The sequence below is a fragment of the Eulemur rufifrons genome, unplaced genomic scaffold (genome assembly GCF_041146395.1).
Source record: "Eulemur rufifrons isolate Redbay unplaced genomic scaffold, OSU_ERuf_1 scaffold_81, whole genome shotgun sequence".
Taxonomy (NCBI): Eukaryota; Metazoa; Chordata; class Mammalia; order Primates; family Lemuridae; genus Eulemur; species Eulemur rufifrons.
Window position 1 is genome coordinate 746376 of NW_027182863.1, and position 19842 is coordinate 766217.

The 19842-nt window shown below is 42.2% G+C and overlaps 1 protein-coding gene across 5 annotated transcripts; it reads right to left on the reverse strand.

Annotated features, from left to right (window-relative positions):
- Positions 1-312: 312 nt before the first annotated feature.
- Positions 313-19572, reverse strand: ZNF596 (zinc finger protein 596). Of its 5 annotated transcripts, none has more exons than XM_069464621.1 (8): positions 19552-19572; positions 16672-16783; positions 8315-8504; positions 5739-5822; positions 3642-3768; positions 2815-2910; positions 2224-2312; positions 313-1762 (listed from the first exon to the last, which is right to left on the reverse strand). In XM_069464621.1, the coding sequence occupies exons 4-8, from the start codon at positions 5748-5750 to the stop codon at positions 554-556; spliced, it is 1533 nt and encodes a 510-aa protein (XP_069320722.1). In that variant the 5' UTR covers positions 5751-5822; positions 8315-8504; positions 16672-16783; positions 19552-19572; the 3' UTR covers positions 313-553. The 5 variants fall into 5 exon arrangements, with proteins under 5 accessions (XP_069320722.1, XP_069320718.1, XP_069320720.1 ...); XM_069464617.1 differs by having other exon boundaries at positions 313-1765; XM_069464619.1 differs by lacking the exons at positions 8315-8504; positions 16672-16783; positions 19552-19572 and adding an exon at positions 6143-6431 and having other exon boundaries at positions 313-1765.
- Between the last annotated feature and the right edge of the window lie 270 nt (positions 19573-19842).

Below are 19842 nucleotides of genomic sequence, written 5' to 3' on the forward strand. Positions count from 1 at the left end.
ATGATTTTTCATTGGGTAACTTCTCCACTAAGAATATCTGACTTGTTCAAGAGCCCTAATCCACCTAGGATAAAATATTTTCACTTATTTCCTGTTTTATTAGTTATACTATGTGACTTCTTCTGCACACCAAAAGTGGTGATTAGTAAAATGATAATGCATAGAAATTACAGAAATAGGGTTTGTCTCCTGTGGATTTTACTCACTTGTTTAAAGGATAAATTATAAATTAAGGGATTTTCACACTGATAACATGCATAGAATCTCTTGTGTGATATTTCCCTTTTGTTTAACAGTTATTACTGTGGATTAAGATTGTTCCATATTCAAGTGAGTTATACTTTGATTCTCTCATATTGTATATGGGCAGTCCAGTGTCTGAAGTTTGTGCCATATAGACAAAATACATATGGATTCTAGCCATTTTGAGTTAATTTAGGTTGAGTGTAGTAATGATGAATAAAAGTTTTTCCACACTGATTATAAACATAATGTTTCTTCAATGTGTTAGTCCTCTGGTGTATTTAGCGGTTGAAGCTATGACTGAAGAATCTTATACATTTATTACATTCTTTGTGTGAGTTCTCTCATGTTGTCTAAGGTTAAAACATTTACTAAAAGCTTTCCCACATATAGGACATACATATGGCTTCTCTCCAGTGTGAACCCTCTTATGAAGTCTAAAGTTATAACTCCTATTGAAGGCTTTGCCACATATATTGCATTCATACGGTTTCTCGCCAGTGTGAGTCCTTTCGTGGCGTCTAAGGACAGAAGAGTGATTGAAGGCTTTTCCACATAAATGGCATTCATATGGTTTCTCTCCAGTGTGAGTTCTCTCGTGTCGCCTAAGGTCAGAAGATTCAGTGAACGCTTTCCCACACACATGACATTCGTAAGGTTTCTCTCCAGTGTGAGTTCTCTCGTGTCGTTTAAGCACAGAAGACTCAGTGAAGGCTTTTCCACATAGATGACATCCATGTGGTTTCTCCCCATTGTGAGTTCTCTCGTGTTGTCTAAGGTGAGAACAATGAGAAAAGGCTTTTCCACATAGATGACATTCATATGGCTTCTCCCCATTGTGAGTTCTCTCATGTTGTCTAAGGTAAGAACCTTTACTGAAGGCCTTCCCACACAGAGGACATCCATAGGGTTTCTCTCCAAAGTGAGTTCTCTCATGTTTTCTAAGATCAGAGCAATGGGTGAAGGCTTTCCCACACAGATGACATCCATGTGCTTTCTCTCTAGTATGAATTATCTCGTGTCGCCTAAGGTTAGAACTTTTACTAAAGGCTTTCCCACATAGATGACATCCATATGGTTTCTCTCCAGTGTGTGTTCTCTCATGTTTTCTAAGGTCAGAGCAATGAGTGAAGGCTTTTCCACACAGATGACATCCATGTGGTTTCTCTCCAGTGTGAATCATCTCATGTCGTCTAAGATTAGAACTTTTACTGAAGGTTTTACCACACACATCACATTCCAATGTTATCTCTCCAGTGTGAGTCTTACTGTGTTGTCTAAGGGAAGAGCTCTGATTAAAGGTATAACCACATAGATGACTTTCATACGACTTACATCTAGTGTGAATTTCCTCATATTGATTAAAGGATAGCCAGTCACTGAGGGATTTCCCTAAATTTTTGCTTACACAGTGTTTCTTTCCCATGTGGCTCATCATATTTTGAGTCAATGCTATATGATCAGTGAAATCTTCTCTCAAATTATTACATTCAAAAGGATCCTCTTGAGTATGAAGTCTCTGCTTTTGAGAAGGAAATGAAAGATATTAGAGGATTGTCCACATTCTTTCCTCCCTTCCTTGATTTCTCTACATGTTAATTCTAGAGTAATCATTCAGTAGTAGACTCCAGTTACAATTGTTCTTGTATTAGTTACATAAATATGGTATATTTCCAAACTGCATGCACGGAGATTTTCTCTTTTGTAGCATCCCAGCTGAAGAGCCATCTGACAGATTTTTAAGACTTTACGTTTCAAAGTACAGGCACATAGCCATGTTTATATAATTTTCCTGTTTTAAGACCTCATGTTATGGTTTTACGTCAAGTTAATTTCTTCCCTAAATTCAAACGAACCAAAACCTTCTGCTGGGTAAGCCCTTAATCCCAACTTTAAGTACAGTAAACTATACCAAATTCTAAACTTATTCCATTTCTAGGTTTCTATTTTTAAGAACAGATTCACACCAACATAGCTTACCATTGTGCTGATGGTGGATGTGCCCTTCTGATAGATATGTTGTATGGATGTTGTTTCTTGTTTAAAGTCACCTTTTCTACCAGAAATAACTGAAAAAAACAATTGCCAGATTGGCATTTAGGGGAATGAATATGTTAAACAGCCCCCAAGCCCATTTGAGTATATTTCAAATACTGACACACAGACAGGGAAAGAATGTTAAATAAAGGATATTCTAAAGAGTAAAATATAGGACATTGACAACTGACATTTTCAGGATATGAAAAAAATAAACTAAAAATGGTAAGTTGGGGAAAAAAGGAAAATTTTCAAAGATGATCATGACAAGGGTCATTATGTGAAAGCTTAACTCCAATAAGTACATAGACATCCCCTTTACTAAAGGCAAAGACAATGACAGAGAGACACTTGAATAGAAATTGATGCCTGCAAGGCATAGTAACATCTCATGAATTTTTCCCTTATGGCTTTGCCTACATTTCAGAAAATATCACTAATTTAAGAAATCTTCACTTGATAACTCTTAGGGCCTACTCACTCACTGACCATGCTCCTCTTCCTTCTATTGAAGCACTGCTTCTTGGAGCTCACCTGGATTCCGGCCTTGCAGAACATTTATTCCTTCTCTTGCAAGTTCCTCTCCTGGCTCCAAATGGGAAAGCACACCTGATGTGCAGAACTGTTTGCCTGTTTGTGGGGAAAAGATGCATGGATTTTGAGTCCTGTGCTGGTAACTGTGCGTGGTGATCAAGCACAGGGCAACTGTGCGTGGTGATCAAGCACAGGGCATAATACTGAGGAGACTAAGGTAGCCATCGAAGGTCAGCCCAGGAAGAGTACCTTGAAGACACTGACAGTCCTTCATGAGCAAAGGGATGGCTCTTGAACTTGCTCCCAAAGACGCTGAAGACCTATAATTGCTAACCGCTATGACTAAGTTCAAAGACAGGTTGCAGGGCTTCAGTATTTTCAATCAGTAGGAAATTACGAGTTTTCATAGTATTTGAATATTATATCCAAAAAGAATCAAGTAAACATAAGCTCTATCAGAACAATCTAGGTTCTGTGTGACATAGTCTCTACAACAGAATCGTTATTTTTAAAAAATAAATACATTTATTTATCCATTCAAAGACAGTGAACTGCCACCACTGTTCTGAGTTTTGGGGACTGAACAGCAAGAAGAACATTAAATTGTAGTCAAAAAGATTACATTCTAGTTGAGATGATATATTAAAATAAGTGAAAAGTAAAGAAACAAATTGCTGGCAGGTAGTCGTGAGAGTTCTGAAGGCATAAAGGCAGAGGCTGCAGTGATAGGTGGGAAAGCTATTATTCTAAATACCTGTGGAATGAATTAATCAATGAAAGAATGGATGACTGTAACATACATGCATCCTAAACATTAAGAGACTCACCAATAGAGACCAGATGACTAATGTTCTCTAGCATCACGTCTCTGTACAGCTTCCTCTGGGACGTGTCCAGCAAGGTCCACTCTTCCTGTGTGAAGTCTACAACCACATCCTCGAAGGTCATGGATTCCTAAAACATTACGAACACTCTGCTCCAAAATGGGCCATCTCTGCCCATGCTCCGTGGAGCATGGTCGAAGTGACAGTACTAAGGAAGTGGGGGTGGTACGAATAGAAAGCGCAAATAGTGTTTGGGTTCCAGTCACACTGTTTCTCAATCTAACCTGGGAATCTGGCTTTCAGATATGTTCACACATCAAATTGCATATGCAGAAATATCACATGAAGTGTGACATAATATAACCTGGAGATTTCTCAATAAACTTGTAAGTATAACGTCCAGATACTAATCATAAAATTTGCACCTGGAAACTTATAACTAAAATTCTCATCACCATCAACTTCAACAAAATCTAGGCCGGGCGCGGTGGCTCACGCCTGTAATCCTAGCACTCTGGGAGGCCGAGGCGGGTGGATCGCTCAAGGTCAGGAGTTCGAGACCAGCCTGAGCAAGAGTGAGACCTTATCTCTACTACAAATAGAAAGAAATTATCTGGCCAACTAAAAATATATATAGAAAAAATTAGCCGGGCATGGTGGCGCATGCCTGTTGTCCCAGCTACTCGGGAGGCTGAGGCAGGAGGATCGCTTGAGCCCAGGAGTTTGAGGTTGCTGTGAGCTAGGCTGACGCCACAGCACTCTAGCCCAGGCAGCAGAGCAAGACTCTGTCTCAAAAAAAAAAAAAAAAAAAAAAAAAAATCTATAGACTCATCACAAGACAAGCAGTATCCACGATTTGTCATATTTTAATCATGACCACAGTTAGATATTCCCTCACGGGACCTCAATTTCCTCATCAGTGAAACAAAGACCTGCTATGAGTTCTGAAGGATCCAATGAGCTAATGTGTAAAGTGCTTCCTATGTGTCAAACATTTTTTAGGTACAAGTCACAGGTATGTTATTCATTAAATAACTGAGAAGGCTGAAGGATTCTGTATACTGTACAACTTTTACACAGAAGGCGGAACCAGTAGATGCAGCCTCTCATCTCTACACAACTCTGGTGTTCACAGACAAGGATAAATGGTTCAGCAGCACAAGCCAGGAGCTCTGAGACCTCTGTACTGAAGGACAGTCTCATCCTAACCCTTCCCATGCTCTCAGGACTCCGTTCTCAATTTCTTCTGCGACCAACAAACACCAGCTATCATCCTCTCTTTTGTTTCTTCATCTTGTCTCTATGTTCAGGGGGGGAAAAAATGCCTTTGTTGTTCTGCTCTCTCCACTTCAAAAATGTCCCCAGGTCCTTAAATTTAGTCCATTTCCTATACTCCTTCACCTACACGCACAGCCAGAATGAAGGAAACAATACTCCCTATCCATTGCTTCCCGTTATTAAATTTGAACAAAGGCTAATTTGGAGATAAAAGTAATAGCAAGAATTATAGTTTTCTTTTTTTAGAAGTTTTCCAAAAAGTGCAAATATGTTCTATCCAACCTTTAAAGATTTTTAAAATAGGGACTATAAATGAATGCTTCCTCACTGTCTTCTCTGACCTAAACCTATCTGCTTTCACTTCAGTGGTATGGAGCCCTCCTCCAGCACCTGACAACTGGATTGACTGAGCTCACCTGGGAAAACATCTGCCTCTCTGTGGCCTGTAACCTGCTCTCATTCATCTTCATCACAGCACTCACCACACTCCTAAGCCCATTCCTGCCAATAACATGGTTAATGAGTGAATTCTTTCCCCAACAAGGCCTTAGGCTGGAAGAGAGAAACAAAACCTCTCACATCTCTTCTGTAAGATGCAGCCTTAGGAGAGCCTGGAACACCTCAGTGTAATGTTGAAGGACATTACTTCTTGCTGAGCCTTTGAGCCAGTGTGACGATTCCAGAGACCTGAGGAATCTTAAGTGGAGCTCAGATCCTTGAATCGCTCTGAGCGCACTTAGACATCCGCGCTAACTGGAGAAACCTGCCCATAGGCCGGCAACAGGGGTACGATTTCAGTAGAAAGAGGGATTCCCCACTCACCCGTGACTGCATTGTCCTAGCTCAGCCAACAAGTGTCTTCCCCTGGGTTTTCACTCACACACTCCAAGTACTCACAAGGAAAATCTGAGGAAGATGAAAGAAACCAGTGACACTCCAGTTTTGTCCAGTCTCCAGACCTACCTGTCCCAAAACCCCAATCTGTCACTTAAAGGCAGCCCCAGTCCAACCAACAGGGACATGTAGTGTGATCTAAGAGAAACGGGGGAAGCCTCTCTTCTTTCTTCCAGGTCAGAAGACTATGATTATTGTTGCTAATAAAGAAGATACAAATACCTTGATTTTAGAGATAAGAATGTGAAAATCATTGAGTTTTATATGAGTCTTAATAAGCCCATGCAATTGTGAAGTTTTAAATTCCCTCCGTGATTCCAAATCACAAGGACCTGGATTAACTTGGACTTCAGTCTGTCCCCATGTCATTGGCTGTAACAGAACGTGTTCATGGTGCTCTTCTGCCACAGGCCGCACGTAAACTGTGGTCTCCACCTCCAGGAAACACTGTAGAATTTGAGGATTATTCCTCGTTTGTGCACTTGCAGTCTTTCTCCGGCATCCGTCCCAGCCCTCTGGAGCCTCACTCCATCACCCCCCCGCCCTGCCCCCGGCCTTCCGGATACACCGTTTCTGAATCATTCTGTCTCCACCACATGGGGTTTCTGGCAATATCACTCCCTCAACTCTGACTTATAGATTTCTTCTGCACGAATTTGTTTATCAACCAAGCAACCTCAGATTCCATTCTATGATGGGGTTAATCAATTCAGTGACCTATCTTACAAGAAATGCTAATGGTAGTTCTTCAAGCTGAAATGAAAGGATACTAACTATAAATTAATTTTAGATCAGAAGATAATTATTTGACTTATGGGATTTGGGGACAGGCTACCTCAGAGTAGGTTAGATTATTGCAAACATGCATTCTCTCTGGATTTATAACTCAATACTAATGGTTAAAGAGAAACTTGCCTCATCATAGCACTCAGGGGTTAATTTTTTTGCAATTAAACCAGTGACGAAAATAGACAAAAATAAAAAAAAAATTTATAATGATAAATTACAGGGATGACATCAAGAGATTGTAGAGTTACAATTACGGGAACAAGGAAGGGAAGGGGAGGCTAACACATATTGGGGATCACCAAATGTTTAAATGTTCCATGAAGAACATTTAAACTGACGCTGATGGAAGTCTGCAGGGAGAAGTTACGTGTGTGGGTGGGGCAGGAATGAAGGATGATCACATTGCTCACTGCAGAGGTAACAGCAATGACTGTAATTCTGAGAGGGCATGCAAAAGTCTCTGGTCTATGCATTGCTATTACTTTCTGGTCTGAGAGATTTTAAGGGCTAGAGTTAGAGGATGGGGACCACTTATCCATCCAACATGGAATAAATTATTTAATTGCTCCACCTCATTATAAAACCAATTCTTAAGTTGTTTGGTTGATAGCTAGTAACATGGGGACAGACGAAAGTCAGAGTTAAGGAAATGCGGCCGGGCGCGGTGGCTCACGCCTGTAATCCTAGCACTCTGGGAGGCCGAGGCGGGTGGATCGCTCAAGGTCAGGAGTTCGAGACCAGCCTGAGCAATGAGCGAGACCTCGTCTCTACTAAAAATAGAAAGAAATTATCTGGCCAACTAAAATATATATAGAAAAAAAAAAAAAATTAGCCGGGCATGGTGGCGCATGCCTGTAGTCCCAGCTACTCGGGAGGCTGAGGCAGTAGGATCGCTTAAGCCCAGGAGTTTGAGGTTGCTGTGAGCTAGGCTGACGCCACGGCACTCACTCTAGCCTGGGCAACAAAGCGACACTCTGTCTCAAAAAAAAAAAAAAAAAAAAAAGAGTTAAGGAAATGGTATTGCTTGAAACCCCATGTGCTGAAGCCGAGATGTTTGAGGACAGCTCTATCCCAGAGATGAGCAGGGCAGATTGGGAAGGGAATGAAGTTTCATATGAGGCTGCGAAACCAGTGCTAGTGAATAATTCCACAGAGGTTTCGACGAACGTGAACAAAATACACACGTGATGTGAGGCAAGGACCAGAGTTTGGGGTCAGGGGGAACTGAAGAACTTTTCGAGTGCCGTGGGCTAATTAGCATACAAAATGCAATGATTTTAGTTTACTTATATGCAGTTTGGAAGTATTCACATCTACCTCACAAGGAGCACTAGCCAAAGCCATCACACTGTTAAAATCAGGAGAGGACACATTGTTGTTTTTCCCCAATTGACGGTTTTCTGGTGGATCTTATGTTTAATTAGTTTCAACTCATTGAGGAAATCTGAATTCTTCCCTGGTTGAATTCCTGAGATTCTTCATCCTGTCTTTGAGTGTGGGTGTCAGCAACAGCAACGGGAGGCCACAGTGCCCGTGGGGCGAGGCCAGATAGTTTTACTGACCTGCAGAGGGACCTGCAGCATTCTCAGCGATCATGGCCTCCTCTCTCCTCGCGCCGTAATTCCTTTGAGAGTCCACATTTCCCCCCTTGGCAGCCTACCCTGACCTTAAGGATCACACTTTGTTCTTAGGACAGAAGTAAAAAAATCATGTACCTTTTCGATCCACACTCAGAATATCAACTCTGCCAATCACATGAGATTTCCCAACCGGAAAAAGGAAAGGAGAAGTCGAGTGAAGGGAAAGGATGCCCCAGTCAGACACGCGTAGACCAGCCCAAGGAAATGCCTGTTCGGTGAGGGAGCAGGACCCGGTAACATCCGCTTCAGATTTTCCAGACTATGTCTGAAAAGCAGAGTGAGATAATGCCGGGAGTTACTGCTATATATCAGGATCTATTCATCCATCCATCTGTACTTTCCTCAGAACTTGTTTCTCCTCTAAAGAATTTCTGTATTTTCCCCGGAGCTATACGTTCACAGAGAACCCTTTTCCAGTTCCTGTCTTTTTGACTGACGGTATTTGACCTCCGCATCACCACCTTTCCATCCTGATTTTATTTTTTCTTATTCACATCCTGAAAATGTGTATTGCTTTGTAATCTCCTAAAATGTCATCCTGCTCACTAATAAATTTCCATTTTGAATTCTTTCTCTTATGTTAAGGCCAATACTAAAACATATTTACATGTGCTTAGTGCACTTTTAAAACATTTTCATTATTTCTCAGCGTACACTGTAACAGCTTTATCCTCCCATTTTTTTCAGTTAGTGAATGCAGACTTAGAAGACAAGATAACTTCCAGAAAGGGTGTCTGTAGGAACCACCCCTCGAAACGGCACGTGAGCGGCGACCTCCATGAGAGCCCTCCGCATTAGAAACCTGCGTATGGGAAAAGTTACAAAGGCAGGACAAGCACGTGAATGCAACATTCGACAGAACACTGTCTCAGCATAAAAGTTTGCCTATTTTTGGCCGGGCGCGGTGGCTCACGCCTGTAATCCCAGCACTCTGGGAGGCCGAGGTGGGCGGATCGTTTGAGCTCAGAAGTTCGAGACCAGCCTGAGCAAGAGCGAGACCCCATCTCTACTAAAAATAGAAAGAAATTATATGGACAGCTAAAAATATATATAGAAAAAAAAAAATTAGCCGGGCATGGTGGCGCATGCCTGTAGTCCCAGCTACTCGGGAGGCTGAGACAGGAGGATCCCTTGAGCTCAGGAGTTTGAGGTTGCTGTGAGCTAGGCTGACGCCACGGCACTCACTCTAGCCTGGGCAACAGAGTGAGACTCTGTCTCAAAAAAAAAAAAAAAAAAAAAAAAAAAGTTTGCCTATTTTTAATTCAAAGTTTTCTTTAAATGTCTGCAACCTAACATCTTAAAATGAAAAAAATACATGTGGGCTTATTTAACAAGCATGTGAGACATGATGAAGACTTCAAAATTACAGCTACAATCCCACAGTTGAGATGCCAGAAAGTACAAACAGAAATCCTATGTTCTGGCTGGGCGTGGTAGCTCACGCCTGTAATCCTAGCACTCTGGGAGGCCTAGGCGAGAGGATCGCTCAAGGTCAGGAGTTCAAGACCAGCCTGAGCAAGAGTGAGACCGTCTCTACTAAAAAAAAAAAAAAAAATAGAAAGAAATTAGCTGGACAACTAAAAATATATAGAAAAAATTAGCCGGGCACGGTGGCGCATGCCTGTAGTCCCAGCTACTCGGGAGGCTGAGGCAGGAGGATCGCTTGAGCCCAGGAGTTTGAGGTTGCTGTGAGCTAGGCTGACGCCATGGCACTCTAGTCCAGGCAGCAGAGCAAGACTCTGTCTCAAAAAAAAAAAAAAAGAAATCCTATGTTCTAAATGAGAGTAACATACCACGTGAATCAGTAAATATTAAAACCAAGACAGGGAAGATTTTAACTGGATGGTCACACTGAATAATCAACACAAAGAACAAATGTAGAGAAATGAGTGAAAAAATGTATGGAGTTAAACTTTTAAAAGTCTTTTTTTTTTTTTTCCATAGCATTGGTTTCACACAGAGTAAGAGCCTTTTAAATGCAGTATGTATAGAAAAGTTGTCTCTCATAACTCAGCAGTTACTTGGCTTGTGCTACCTCAGTCTGGAAAGCAACACTATCGACTACAAATGTAAGGAATGTGGGAAATATTTCAGTCAGAGTTTGCACCTCTACTGACAGCAGAGAAACCACACTGGAGAGAAACTATGACTGTAATCAATACGAAATAGCTTTCAGGGAATAGACACACTGCAGAGAAATAATACGAATGTCTCCAATGGGGGAAAGTAGTTATTGTTCTAACCTTAGACAATATGAGAGAATGTACACTGGAGATAAACCCTAGAATGAACGTCGGCAAGAATTCAGTGATGATTTATTCTTTAAATGACATAAGCAAATTTACAGTGGAGAGAAACTTATGAATGTCAAATGTATGGGAAAGCCTTTGTGCAAAACTTAGACAACCGAGAGAACTCAACACGGAGAGAAACCATTCGGGTATCGTATGTGTGGGAGTGCCTTCACTACCTGCTCTAACCTTAAGCACCACAAGAAAATCCACACGGGATAGAAGCAATATGAATGTCATCTATGTGTGAAAGCCTTTGTTCAAAGTTCTCCTGTTAATGTGAGATAATTTATACTGAAATCTACAAATAAATTTATGAACGTGGGAAATAATTTTCATAGCATTCGTCTTTCTAAACACCTAAGAAATCATACTTGAAACGCTCTAAATGGCATAAATGTGGAAAATCAGCCAGCCGGAGTGGTGCATCCATCCGTATGTTCACCACACTCTCCTCGAGGCTGGTGTTCTTTTCTCCTCCTGCCGTTCATGTTGGCTACTGGACACTTTCCAGTATGCAAACCTAAGACTTGACTCCAAACTACCCCTCGACTGCACAAGTCATTACTGTTTCACTCACTTAATGGAGTCTAATCTCCTAGCTCCTATTTTTATTGCTATTACTAGTAATAGCAGGAATATTAAAATGAATCATGTTCATCATCACTATTATTTTATTTTTTTTTTTTGAGACAGAGTCTCACTCTGTTGCCCGGGCTAGAGTGCCGTGGCATCAGCCTAGCTCACAGCAACATCAAACTCCTGGGCTCAAGCGATCCTTCTGCTTCAGCCTCCCGAGTAGCTGGGACTACAGGCATGCGCCACCATGCCCGGCTAATTTTTTCTATATATATTTTTAGCTGTCCAAATCATTTCTTTCTATTTTTAGTAGAGACAGGGTCTTGCTCTTGCTCAGGCTGGTCTCAAACTCCTGAGCTCGAGCAATCCTCCCGCCTTGACCTCCCAGGGTGCTAGGATTACAGGCGTGAGCCACCGCGCCCGGCCCATCATCACTATTGTTATCCATCATTATTTTTGTTATTACATTTGTTACCATGTATTATTTTTGTGGCTGTTGTCACACATTGATATCTCAGCTCTGTGAACATAGAGTGTCCGATTTCCTGAAGATCGTTATGGAGCTTTCCCCAATATACATACACATAGCCAGCCCAAGCCTCCTCAGAATTTTGCACATCAGTTCAGGAGCCTGGGACCACCACTTCCAACAACTGAGGCTCAAATAGGGCTTTCTAGGCCTGCCTGAACATCTGGAAATGGTCAACATCCACTCAGTTACCCAGGACAAGCTGGACCAACCTGACACAGCAACTGCAACATTTTCTTTCCTCCAGGGAGCCTGGCAACTGCTCAAGCAGGTCCATGAGCCCAGTGCTGGTCTGGGAGCCTGGGGATGATTTCCTTCAACAGCTCTGCCATGACAAGTATGAACCAAAGCGCCTGCGTCTCCAGGAATCTCAGTGGAACAGACAGCAGAAGGGAAGCCAGGCAGTGAGGACTGAGATAGTCCTGGGGGTTCTATGCACGTTGTAGGTGGGGCCTTTGTGTGCTGGATGTGGAGGTGGAGGCTTGCCTTCCTTTCAAGGATTCTCTACAAGTCAGCCAGGTGGGCGAAGTCAAGAATTTTGTGGGCTGTGTGCACAGGGGAGTCCCTACAACAGGTTCCCTTCTCCTCTACCTCACAGGCCTCTCTTTGGTGAGCTGGCAAAGGACTTTCTAAATTAGCCCATGCCCTCCTGCAGGATGGTCTTCTTTTCCCTCCTGCTGGTTGTGTTTGCCTTACAAACATGTTTCATTGTGCAAATCTAAGACCCCGACTCCAAAGTACTCCATGAGGCCCAGTATCAGTACCGTGTTACTCATCGGGAAAAGTCTGTCCTCTAATCTCCCGTCTCCTTAGGTGTATTATCATTCTTATTAGCAGCAATACTAATCTCATTATGATAATATTGATACTATGCTATTATTTAATATTATTTTAGGTACACATTTACTATTAAGGATGATTTTTGTGCTTGCTCTGGACACAGAGATTATCCAATTTACTGAAGGTCACTGTGGAGGGTTCCCCAACATACATACATACATATACATAGTTGCTCCCAGATTCCTGCTATACTGTATGCAGTATAGCATACTTCAGTTGTATGGGCCTTCTGAATGATTCCAAGCCATTCTCCAGAGTCAAAGACCCACCAAGCAGGCATTACAGCCTCAGAGATGACATCCCTGGCTTGCCTGAGCCTCACAAAAAAATCCGCATGTCCCATCAAATTTCCATCAACTTCTGGTGCTAGTCTTTGCAGGGTGGGCTTCCTTGGCCCAACAGAGCCACTACAGAATTTTTTCTAAGTCTACTCAAGGGCCCACAAACTACTCTTACCTTCCTAGAAATGCTGGATAAGGTGTCCCAACCCACACCAGCCTCCTCAGAATTCTCTACCTTGGTTCAGCAGTGTGGGAATCACCACTGCAGACCGTGGAGGTGTAAGAAGGGCATCCAAGGCCCCTGTGACCCCCTGATTACGTTTAGATCACTATAGGTGCCAAGAGAGATGGATGTGGATCTAGAGGCCTGCAGGTTGTTTTTCTTTTCCATGCAGAGGGCGTCCCACCCTCATGAGCAATTTCAGAAATTTCTAAGTCTTCCAAGGAGCCCAGAAATAGTTTGTGCAGGCCTGGGCCACCCCCTGCCAATAGGGCACACTAAGGATGAGATCCACCAACAGCCACAGCGGAGTTATGCCAACGGAGATGGCCACATCTCAAGGGGCTAAGGAGGGCAGATGGCAGAGGCCACAGGCCGTGGGGGTTACAATAGTGCTGGGGGCTTAATGTACATTTTTGGTGGGTCTGCTACATGCTGGGTTTGGATCTGGAGTCAAGTCCATAATCCTACAAAAATTGAATACCAAAATATGATATTCACAAATGTGTACGTAGCTAATAATATATGTTGGAAAAACACATAATTAGAAATTCAAAGAGAAAGTGCTAATTCCTTAACTTTGACAGGGGGACTTAATAAGAATGTGTTCTAAGATCATTATATTTGTAATGCAATAACAAGAGTAGGCATATTGAAGACTTATTACATATAACTAGTAAATACAAATTGAACCTTTATCCAAATTATAAAGACTCTTTTTTCCACTTCAGTATACCAGTGGGTGTATGTCAAATATGACTGTGTAGTTGACCCAGAGAAAATACCAGCTGATTTCAAAAAACAGTACATGAAATAGGCCATAGGTACTTGTGATTTTACCACATATTAAAATCAAAATGAAAATATGCAATAATCATGCAGGCCAAACAAATCAAGCAAACTGACAAAGACAGTTTAACACAGACTGCTACATTAGAAAAAAAAATTTCTTCCTTGAGGCCGTGGTGTCTTATTACGAAAATAGAACAAAAACTTCAAAACCAATAGGATCTTTTCTAATTTAATGAAAAATTTGTTTCTTTTTTATTGTTTTCTGTGCAAGAGTTATCTGTAACTTGAAAAATAGTTTTTGTGGTTCCCAAGATGAAGAGACATGTGAGTTACATTTGCTTCACAAGGCCCCAGACTCAGACTAGTGTGAGTTAAATACAATTCACATGGCAGTTAATGTGTTTAACAACAGGGTCCAGTAAAATCAAAGAGGTGTTCCAATTAGAGTCCTGATAACCATGAAGACTGAAGGTAGTCAAAACCATGGACTTATGGCTACAACTGTAATCTTGAAGAAATGTAAAACTTTAAAAACAGTTATAAACCAAGAAAAGGAAAAAGGGAACAGGAGTTATTTAACTTTTCAAATTGTTACAAAATAAGTAGATTTTTATAAAAGTTGAAAAAATAAAACAATTAAATAAATGACCAAAGAATGAAATAAAGAAACATATTTGACAGAAATCAAATAAAAGTTTTGAGAATAAAATTATCAAAAAAATAACACTGGTAATTAAAACAGATCATCTACTTATTTCAAAGCAATAATTTAAAATGTAAGAAATGGGAAGAATTCTATTCTCATTAACTTGAATATGCAGGATAAATTAACTTCCAAGAAAATGTAAACTGAAAATAAACATTCAGTCCTAAATAAGGAGAACAATCTAATTAGCCTATTTTAATATATAAATTATATATCAGAGTCTATCTCTAAAAGGGATTTGTGAGAGTCTTCAACATGTTAAATCACTTATAGTTCCTCTGTAATGTAAATTCTTCCAGAGGAGAAAAATAAGCCTGTCCTCAGGAGTTTCAACAATCTTTACTGAGTATATCTGCAAAAATTATTCATACAATTTTAGCCATTTAGCTGTTTATTTTGGCCACTTGGCCATCACACGTGTGGTTAAATAATACCAGAACATTGTAAAGTGGAGTTTACTGCAATAATGAAAGGATGATTCAATACTAGAAAACGCATTACTTTCATTACTTTCAATTTTACAGATTAAAAAAATAGATCACATCAATAGACCCTTGAAAAAATATTTTTAATTAAGTCTTTAAAAATAATTTAAAATCGGCCGGGCGCGGTGGCTCACGCCTGTAATCCTAGCACTCTGGGAGGCCGAGGTGGGCGGATCGTTTGAGCTCAGGAGTTCGAGACCAGCCTGAGCAAGAGCGAGACCCCATCTCTACTAAAAATAGAAAGAAATTATATGGACAGCTAAAAATATATATATAGAAAAAATTAGCCGGGCATGGTGGTGCATGCCTGTAGTCCCAGCTACTCGGGAGGCTGAGACAGGAGGATCCCTTGAGCTCAGGAGTTTGAGGTTGCTGTGAGCTAGGCTGACGCCACGGCACTCACTCTAGCCTGGGCAACAGAGTGAGACTCTGTCTCAAAAAAAAAAAAAATAATAATTTAAAATCTTTAAAAATCATGTCAAGGGGGGGGTGCCTAATTCTTGTTAATCAAGAAAATTTCAACAAACATATTTAGCAGTACACAACTGCTGTACTTCCACCGAAGGTAAGGATGGAAAAAAGGGGCTAGCCAGGGCTGCTGCCATTCACCACCACACGGAATGCCTGAGTCCAGACCAAGACAAGAGAAAAAAGGAGAGAGAATACAAAAATGCAGTCAAAGAGTTGAAACTTTAGTTATTCTCAGATGATATGACTGAAAACTCAAAAAAGGAGGTGAATCTATTTCAACTATTAATACTAATATTTAAAAAGTGGGCAAAACTATTCCGAATGTACTGAAATTAGTATCTCCTGTTTAGTGGCAATAACTCATAAACTAATCAAACACACGAAAATCGGTCTTTACTCACAACAGCAAAACATTACGACTCTCATTTGAAATAAAGTTGCAGTCCTATGTAAAGAAACTTAGAAACTTATTGGGCACATAAAAATGACATGAATAAAGCCTGGCAAACCAAATCTTAGACTGGAGGAAATAGTGACATCAAACCTCAGTAACTGCAGAAATTCAACGCAACCTAAACTTAAAAGTCACATGTGGTACTTCACTTAAAACAATGAGAAGTAGCCTAAAAGACAATTTTGTATTTTAATTTTGGGTGAGGATACAACCAAAATGCAAAAGATGGAGACAAGACAAATTTCATCTAAACCTATATGATTTGAAAATTTAAAATAAGTCAAATATTCAAAACACAATATTAAACAATATAATATCAGGACTGAGTGAAACATATTATTTTAATCATATAAAATAGGTCATGCCTTCCTAAGGAAAATAAAAAATCAAAGGGCATGAAGGAAGGAGTTTCTTTTCAATGCAAAAACATACCAAAGTGTGTGTGTACGCACGTGTGTGTATGATTAAACTACAATATAAAATGTCTAAAATACATCAAAAATAAGTAGAACAATTCAATTTGCATGTTTCTATCTATAAAAAAATAAAATTTATTCTGTCTCAAAAATAATTTGTGAAATGGAAATAAATATAATGAGTTGTCATTTTATCCAAATCTACAAGAAATATACATATAGTATAAAGCCCTGGTTAAAGCTGTAGGGAAACTTCACGTGTTGGTGGTAGATTAGGGTATCCATGCAGCTCTGGGGTGCCCCTTGCTAGACTATATTACAATACAAAATGCGCTACTCCTTGACCCAGCAATCAAAACTCAACTTACCCAAAGCGGACGGACCCTCAGACATCTGCAGGGCAGTCAGGGTGCTGATAAACAGCCAACGCAACATTCTTTACAAATCCATGAACATCAAGGTCTCCTTGGAATGGATGTGCTATGAACAATTCACAAAACTTTCATTGTTAGACATTTAGGTTGATTCCATTTTTTAAAAGCAATTATGGAATAAAACATACTCTATAATGTAGACGAAATATCACCTTAATCTGCTACGGCTATCAGTTTCTAAACGTTCCTTCTATCCCAAATTATTAATACTTTGAGGCCAGATCCACACTGATTCGCTTTGTTAAGCTTGAAATGTATCATGCAATCAGGTAGAACAAATTTCCCCTCATCAACCTTCTTTTCCAGTTGTCCTATTATTTAACAACTCACTACTGATATGTGTGGTTTCTTTAATCCTGGTCCACAGATATCTGACAGCACATCCAGGGCCCCCTAAATAACCCCTACTGTCCAACCTCACTGACACAATGGGGCCCGCGCCTCCTCTCTAATCCATGTTGGGGTGTGAAGCCGTTCCCATACAACCCCACAAATGGAACTTCACCAGTTCTATGTCACTGGTTCACAGTACGATGGTATTGGTATGACAACAGACGGGGGTTAAGGGAAGGCTATGCGTGAATTAAGAAACGTGTTAGGCCAGGATACTTGAGAGTCAGAGATTAGCACACTCTACAAACACCATTCTGGGAAGGAAAGAACAGAACAATCAATGACAACTTTTTTCAGTGAAAATGTCATTCCTGTTTCTCACTTTCCTTCTCTGATCTTCTTTCTCAGTCTTGAGAAGTCATTCCTGAGTAGTAAGAATATGCCTTTCAGGGCTTCCAATCAACATGCCCCCTTCCATTACCACCGTCACACACACGGGACAGAACGCAACACGTGAAACAGACAGTCTTCTGCTTTCCAGGGGACCATCAGGGATTCCAGACAGCAAACTCCTGCACCGTTCCTCGTCATGCCTTCTCGCCCCAGTGAAGCCCACACTCTACTCAGCAGCTGTATATATGTGAGCCGGGCCGACCCTTGCAGTCAGAGCCCACGGTCTCTGCTAGTGCCGACGAAACACAAGGTCACCAGGTACCAATGGGAGAGGCTTTCCCTTCCTCCGTTCCCTGGGCTTCCCAGGCTTTCTCCTGTCCCTGGATCCTGAATACCCAGACTGCATTGCCCTTCCTTCTCCAAGCTCCCTTCCCAGAAGGAAGTGCCAGCTCTTCAGTGGAGAGAGAGCTTTGTTCTATGCCTAAAGAATCTTGCTCTCCTCCCTGTCCAGCTGCCTTGTATCAGCATGTGTGTGTTTCGGGTCAGGTGGAAAGGTAAAATCGAAAGGCTAGTAGACAGTAACCAGCGCTGGCCTCACAGGAATGACAAAGTCTGCGTGAAAGAGTGGCAGAGTTTGCCCTTATCATCCCTGCCCCTAAAGATACCAGATCATATGTCGTACTCCTGATCAAAAGCAACTTGTCTTTCATGGTTTTAATCATATTCATCAAAAGCATTTAACTTCTCTTTCCCAGAACATTACATTAAACCAACAAAAATATGAACATTTAAAGGCCTAATTATTGGCACCGAAAAACATAACAAAGGTCAGCTTTGGTAATATCTCTGAGCAATTTATTCATTATGAACATACAGGATCTGCTGGAACTAAGTTCCAGTACAATCCAGCTCATCCTTTAATATTTGCAGAAAACAGGACCAAAAAACTGGAAGAGGTCATATACTTAGTTGGAAACTTCTGCCCACAGCCTACTTAATTAAAAGATCATATGAGAAGAAAGGAAGTTATTGAATATTAGACTTTTTAAACTTTGTTTTGACTGTTAAGATAAAAAAATCATCAATACTCTTACCAAATACACACTAAGTTATATAAAAGTATTTACTAAACAACAAAAAATATTTTCAATATATAATTAAGACTAGAGCAGTACTGAGGCTTCATGATCTGAACCTGACACAATAAATCTAAAAAGTAAAATGAATTTGGGAATTAGAAAACCACCTGATGAATTGGGAATTACCCTTCTGACGCCCTCTGCTACTGGGGGTCAAGGCCTCCTCCTCCCCCACCTCTCTGCTGATCTCATTTTTTTCTATTTTCACTTATCCCACCGCTCCTTGTCCAGGTTACTCTCCTTAACGCTATTTTTCCACATTCCTCCCACCCACCCACTTCCCGTCTTCCAAACTTCCCTCCCTTTCTCTCCCTCCCTAGCTGGCTCTGTCTCCTTTCTCCTCATCCCCTGCGCCACCTCCACATCCACAGGAATGCAAACGGGGACGGCACACAGAGCCCGTGGGAGGGAACTGTGCACGGACAAGGGGGGGTCACAGGACAGGCCTGGTCCCCTCTCTCAGCCCCGGGCTCAGGGGCTTCCCTGAGGCGGTGACCCCGAAGGGGAAGTCTGGGGAGGCCGCAGAACCCAGCCCCAAGGGGCCACGGATGGGGAGGTGCCTCAGGGCGGACTGGCTTCTGCAGAGTCCCAGGACTGCCCTGAGGGACTAGAAGGGCGAGGCGGGGGGCGAAGGGCGACAGTCCACGTCCCGAGTGGGGACCAGACGCGGCGCGGGACGCGGCGGGCGGACGGTAAAGAGAGGGCAGAGAGGCCGTGCGAGGACCACCCCGAGGCGTTTTAACCGCAACCAGAATGGGACACAGACGCTGCCACATCATCGGCGCAAAAGGCCTTGGAGCGCCTCGGGGCGCCGCCAGACTGCGCGCCGGCGGAAGGGCGGATGCGGGGCCCGAGACGTCCGCGGGGACTCCCGACACCCGGTGTGGAGGACCGGGCGGAGAGGGGGCTGCAGTACAGAGTTCGACTACAGACAGCAGAGCGCACTCACCAGAGTGGACCTCGGCTCCAGAGAATCGTTTCCGGGTCAACCGGAAACCGCGCGCGGAGGGGGCCGAAACTTCGGCCAAAGGAGGAGGCGCCGGTACGGGGTGGGGCCGCGGGCATAGTCCCGGGTGCAGTCGGCGTGGGGCGGGGCCTCGGCCCGAGGGATGGGGCCGCCGCGGGCATAGTATCGGGTACAGTCGGCGTGGGGCGGGGCCTCGGCCCGAGGGGTGGGGCCGCCGCGGGCATAGTATCGGGTGCAGTCGGCGTGGGGCGGGGCCTCGGCCCGAGGGGCGGG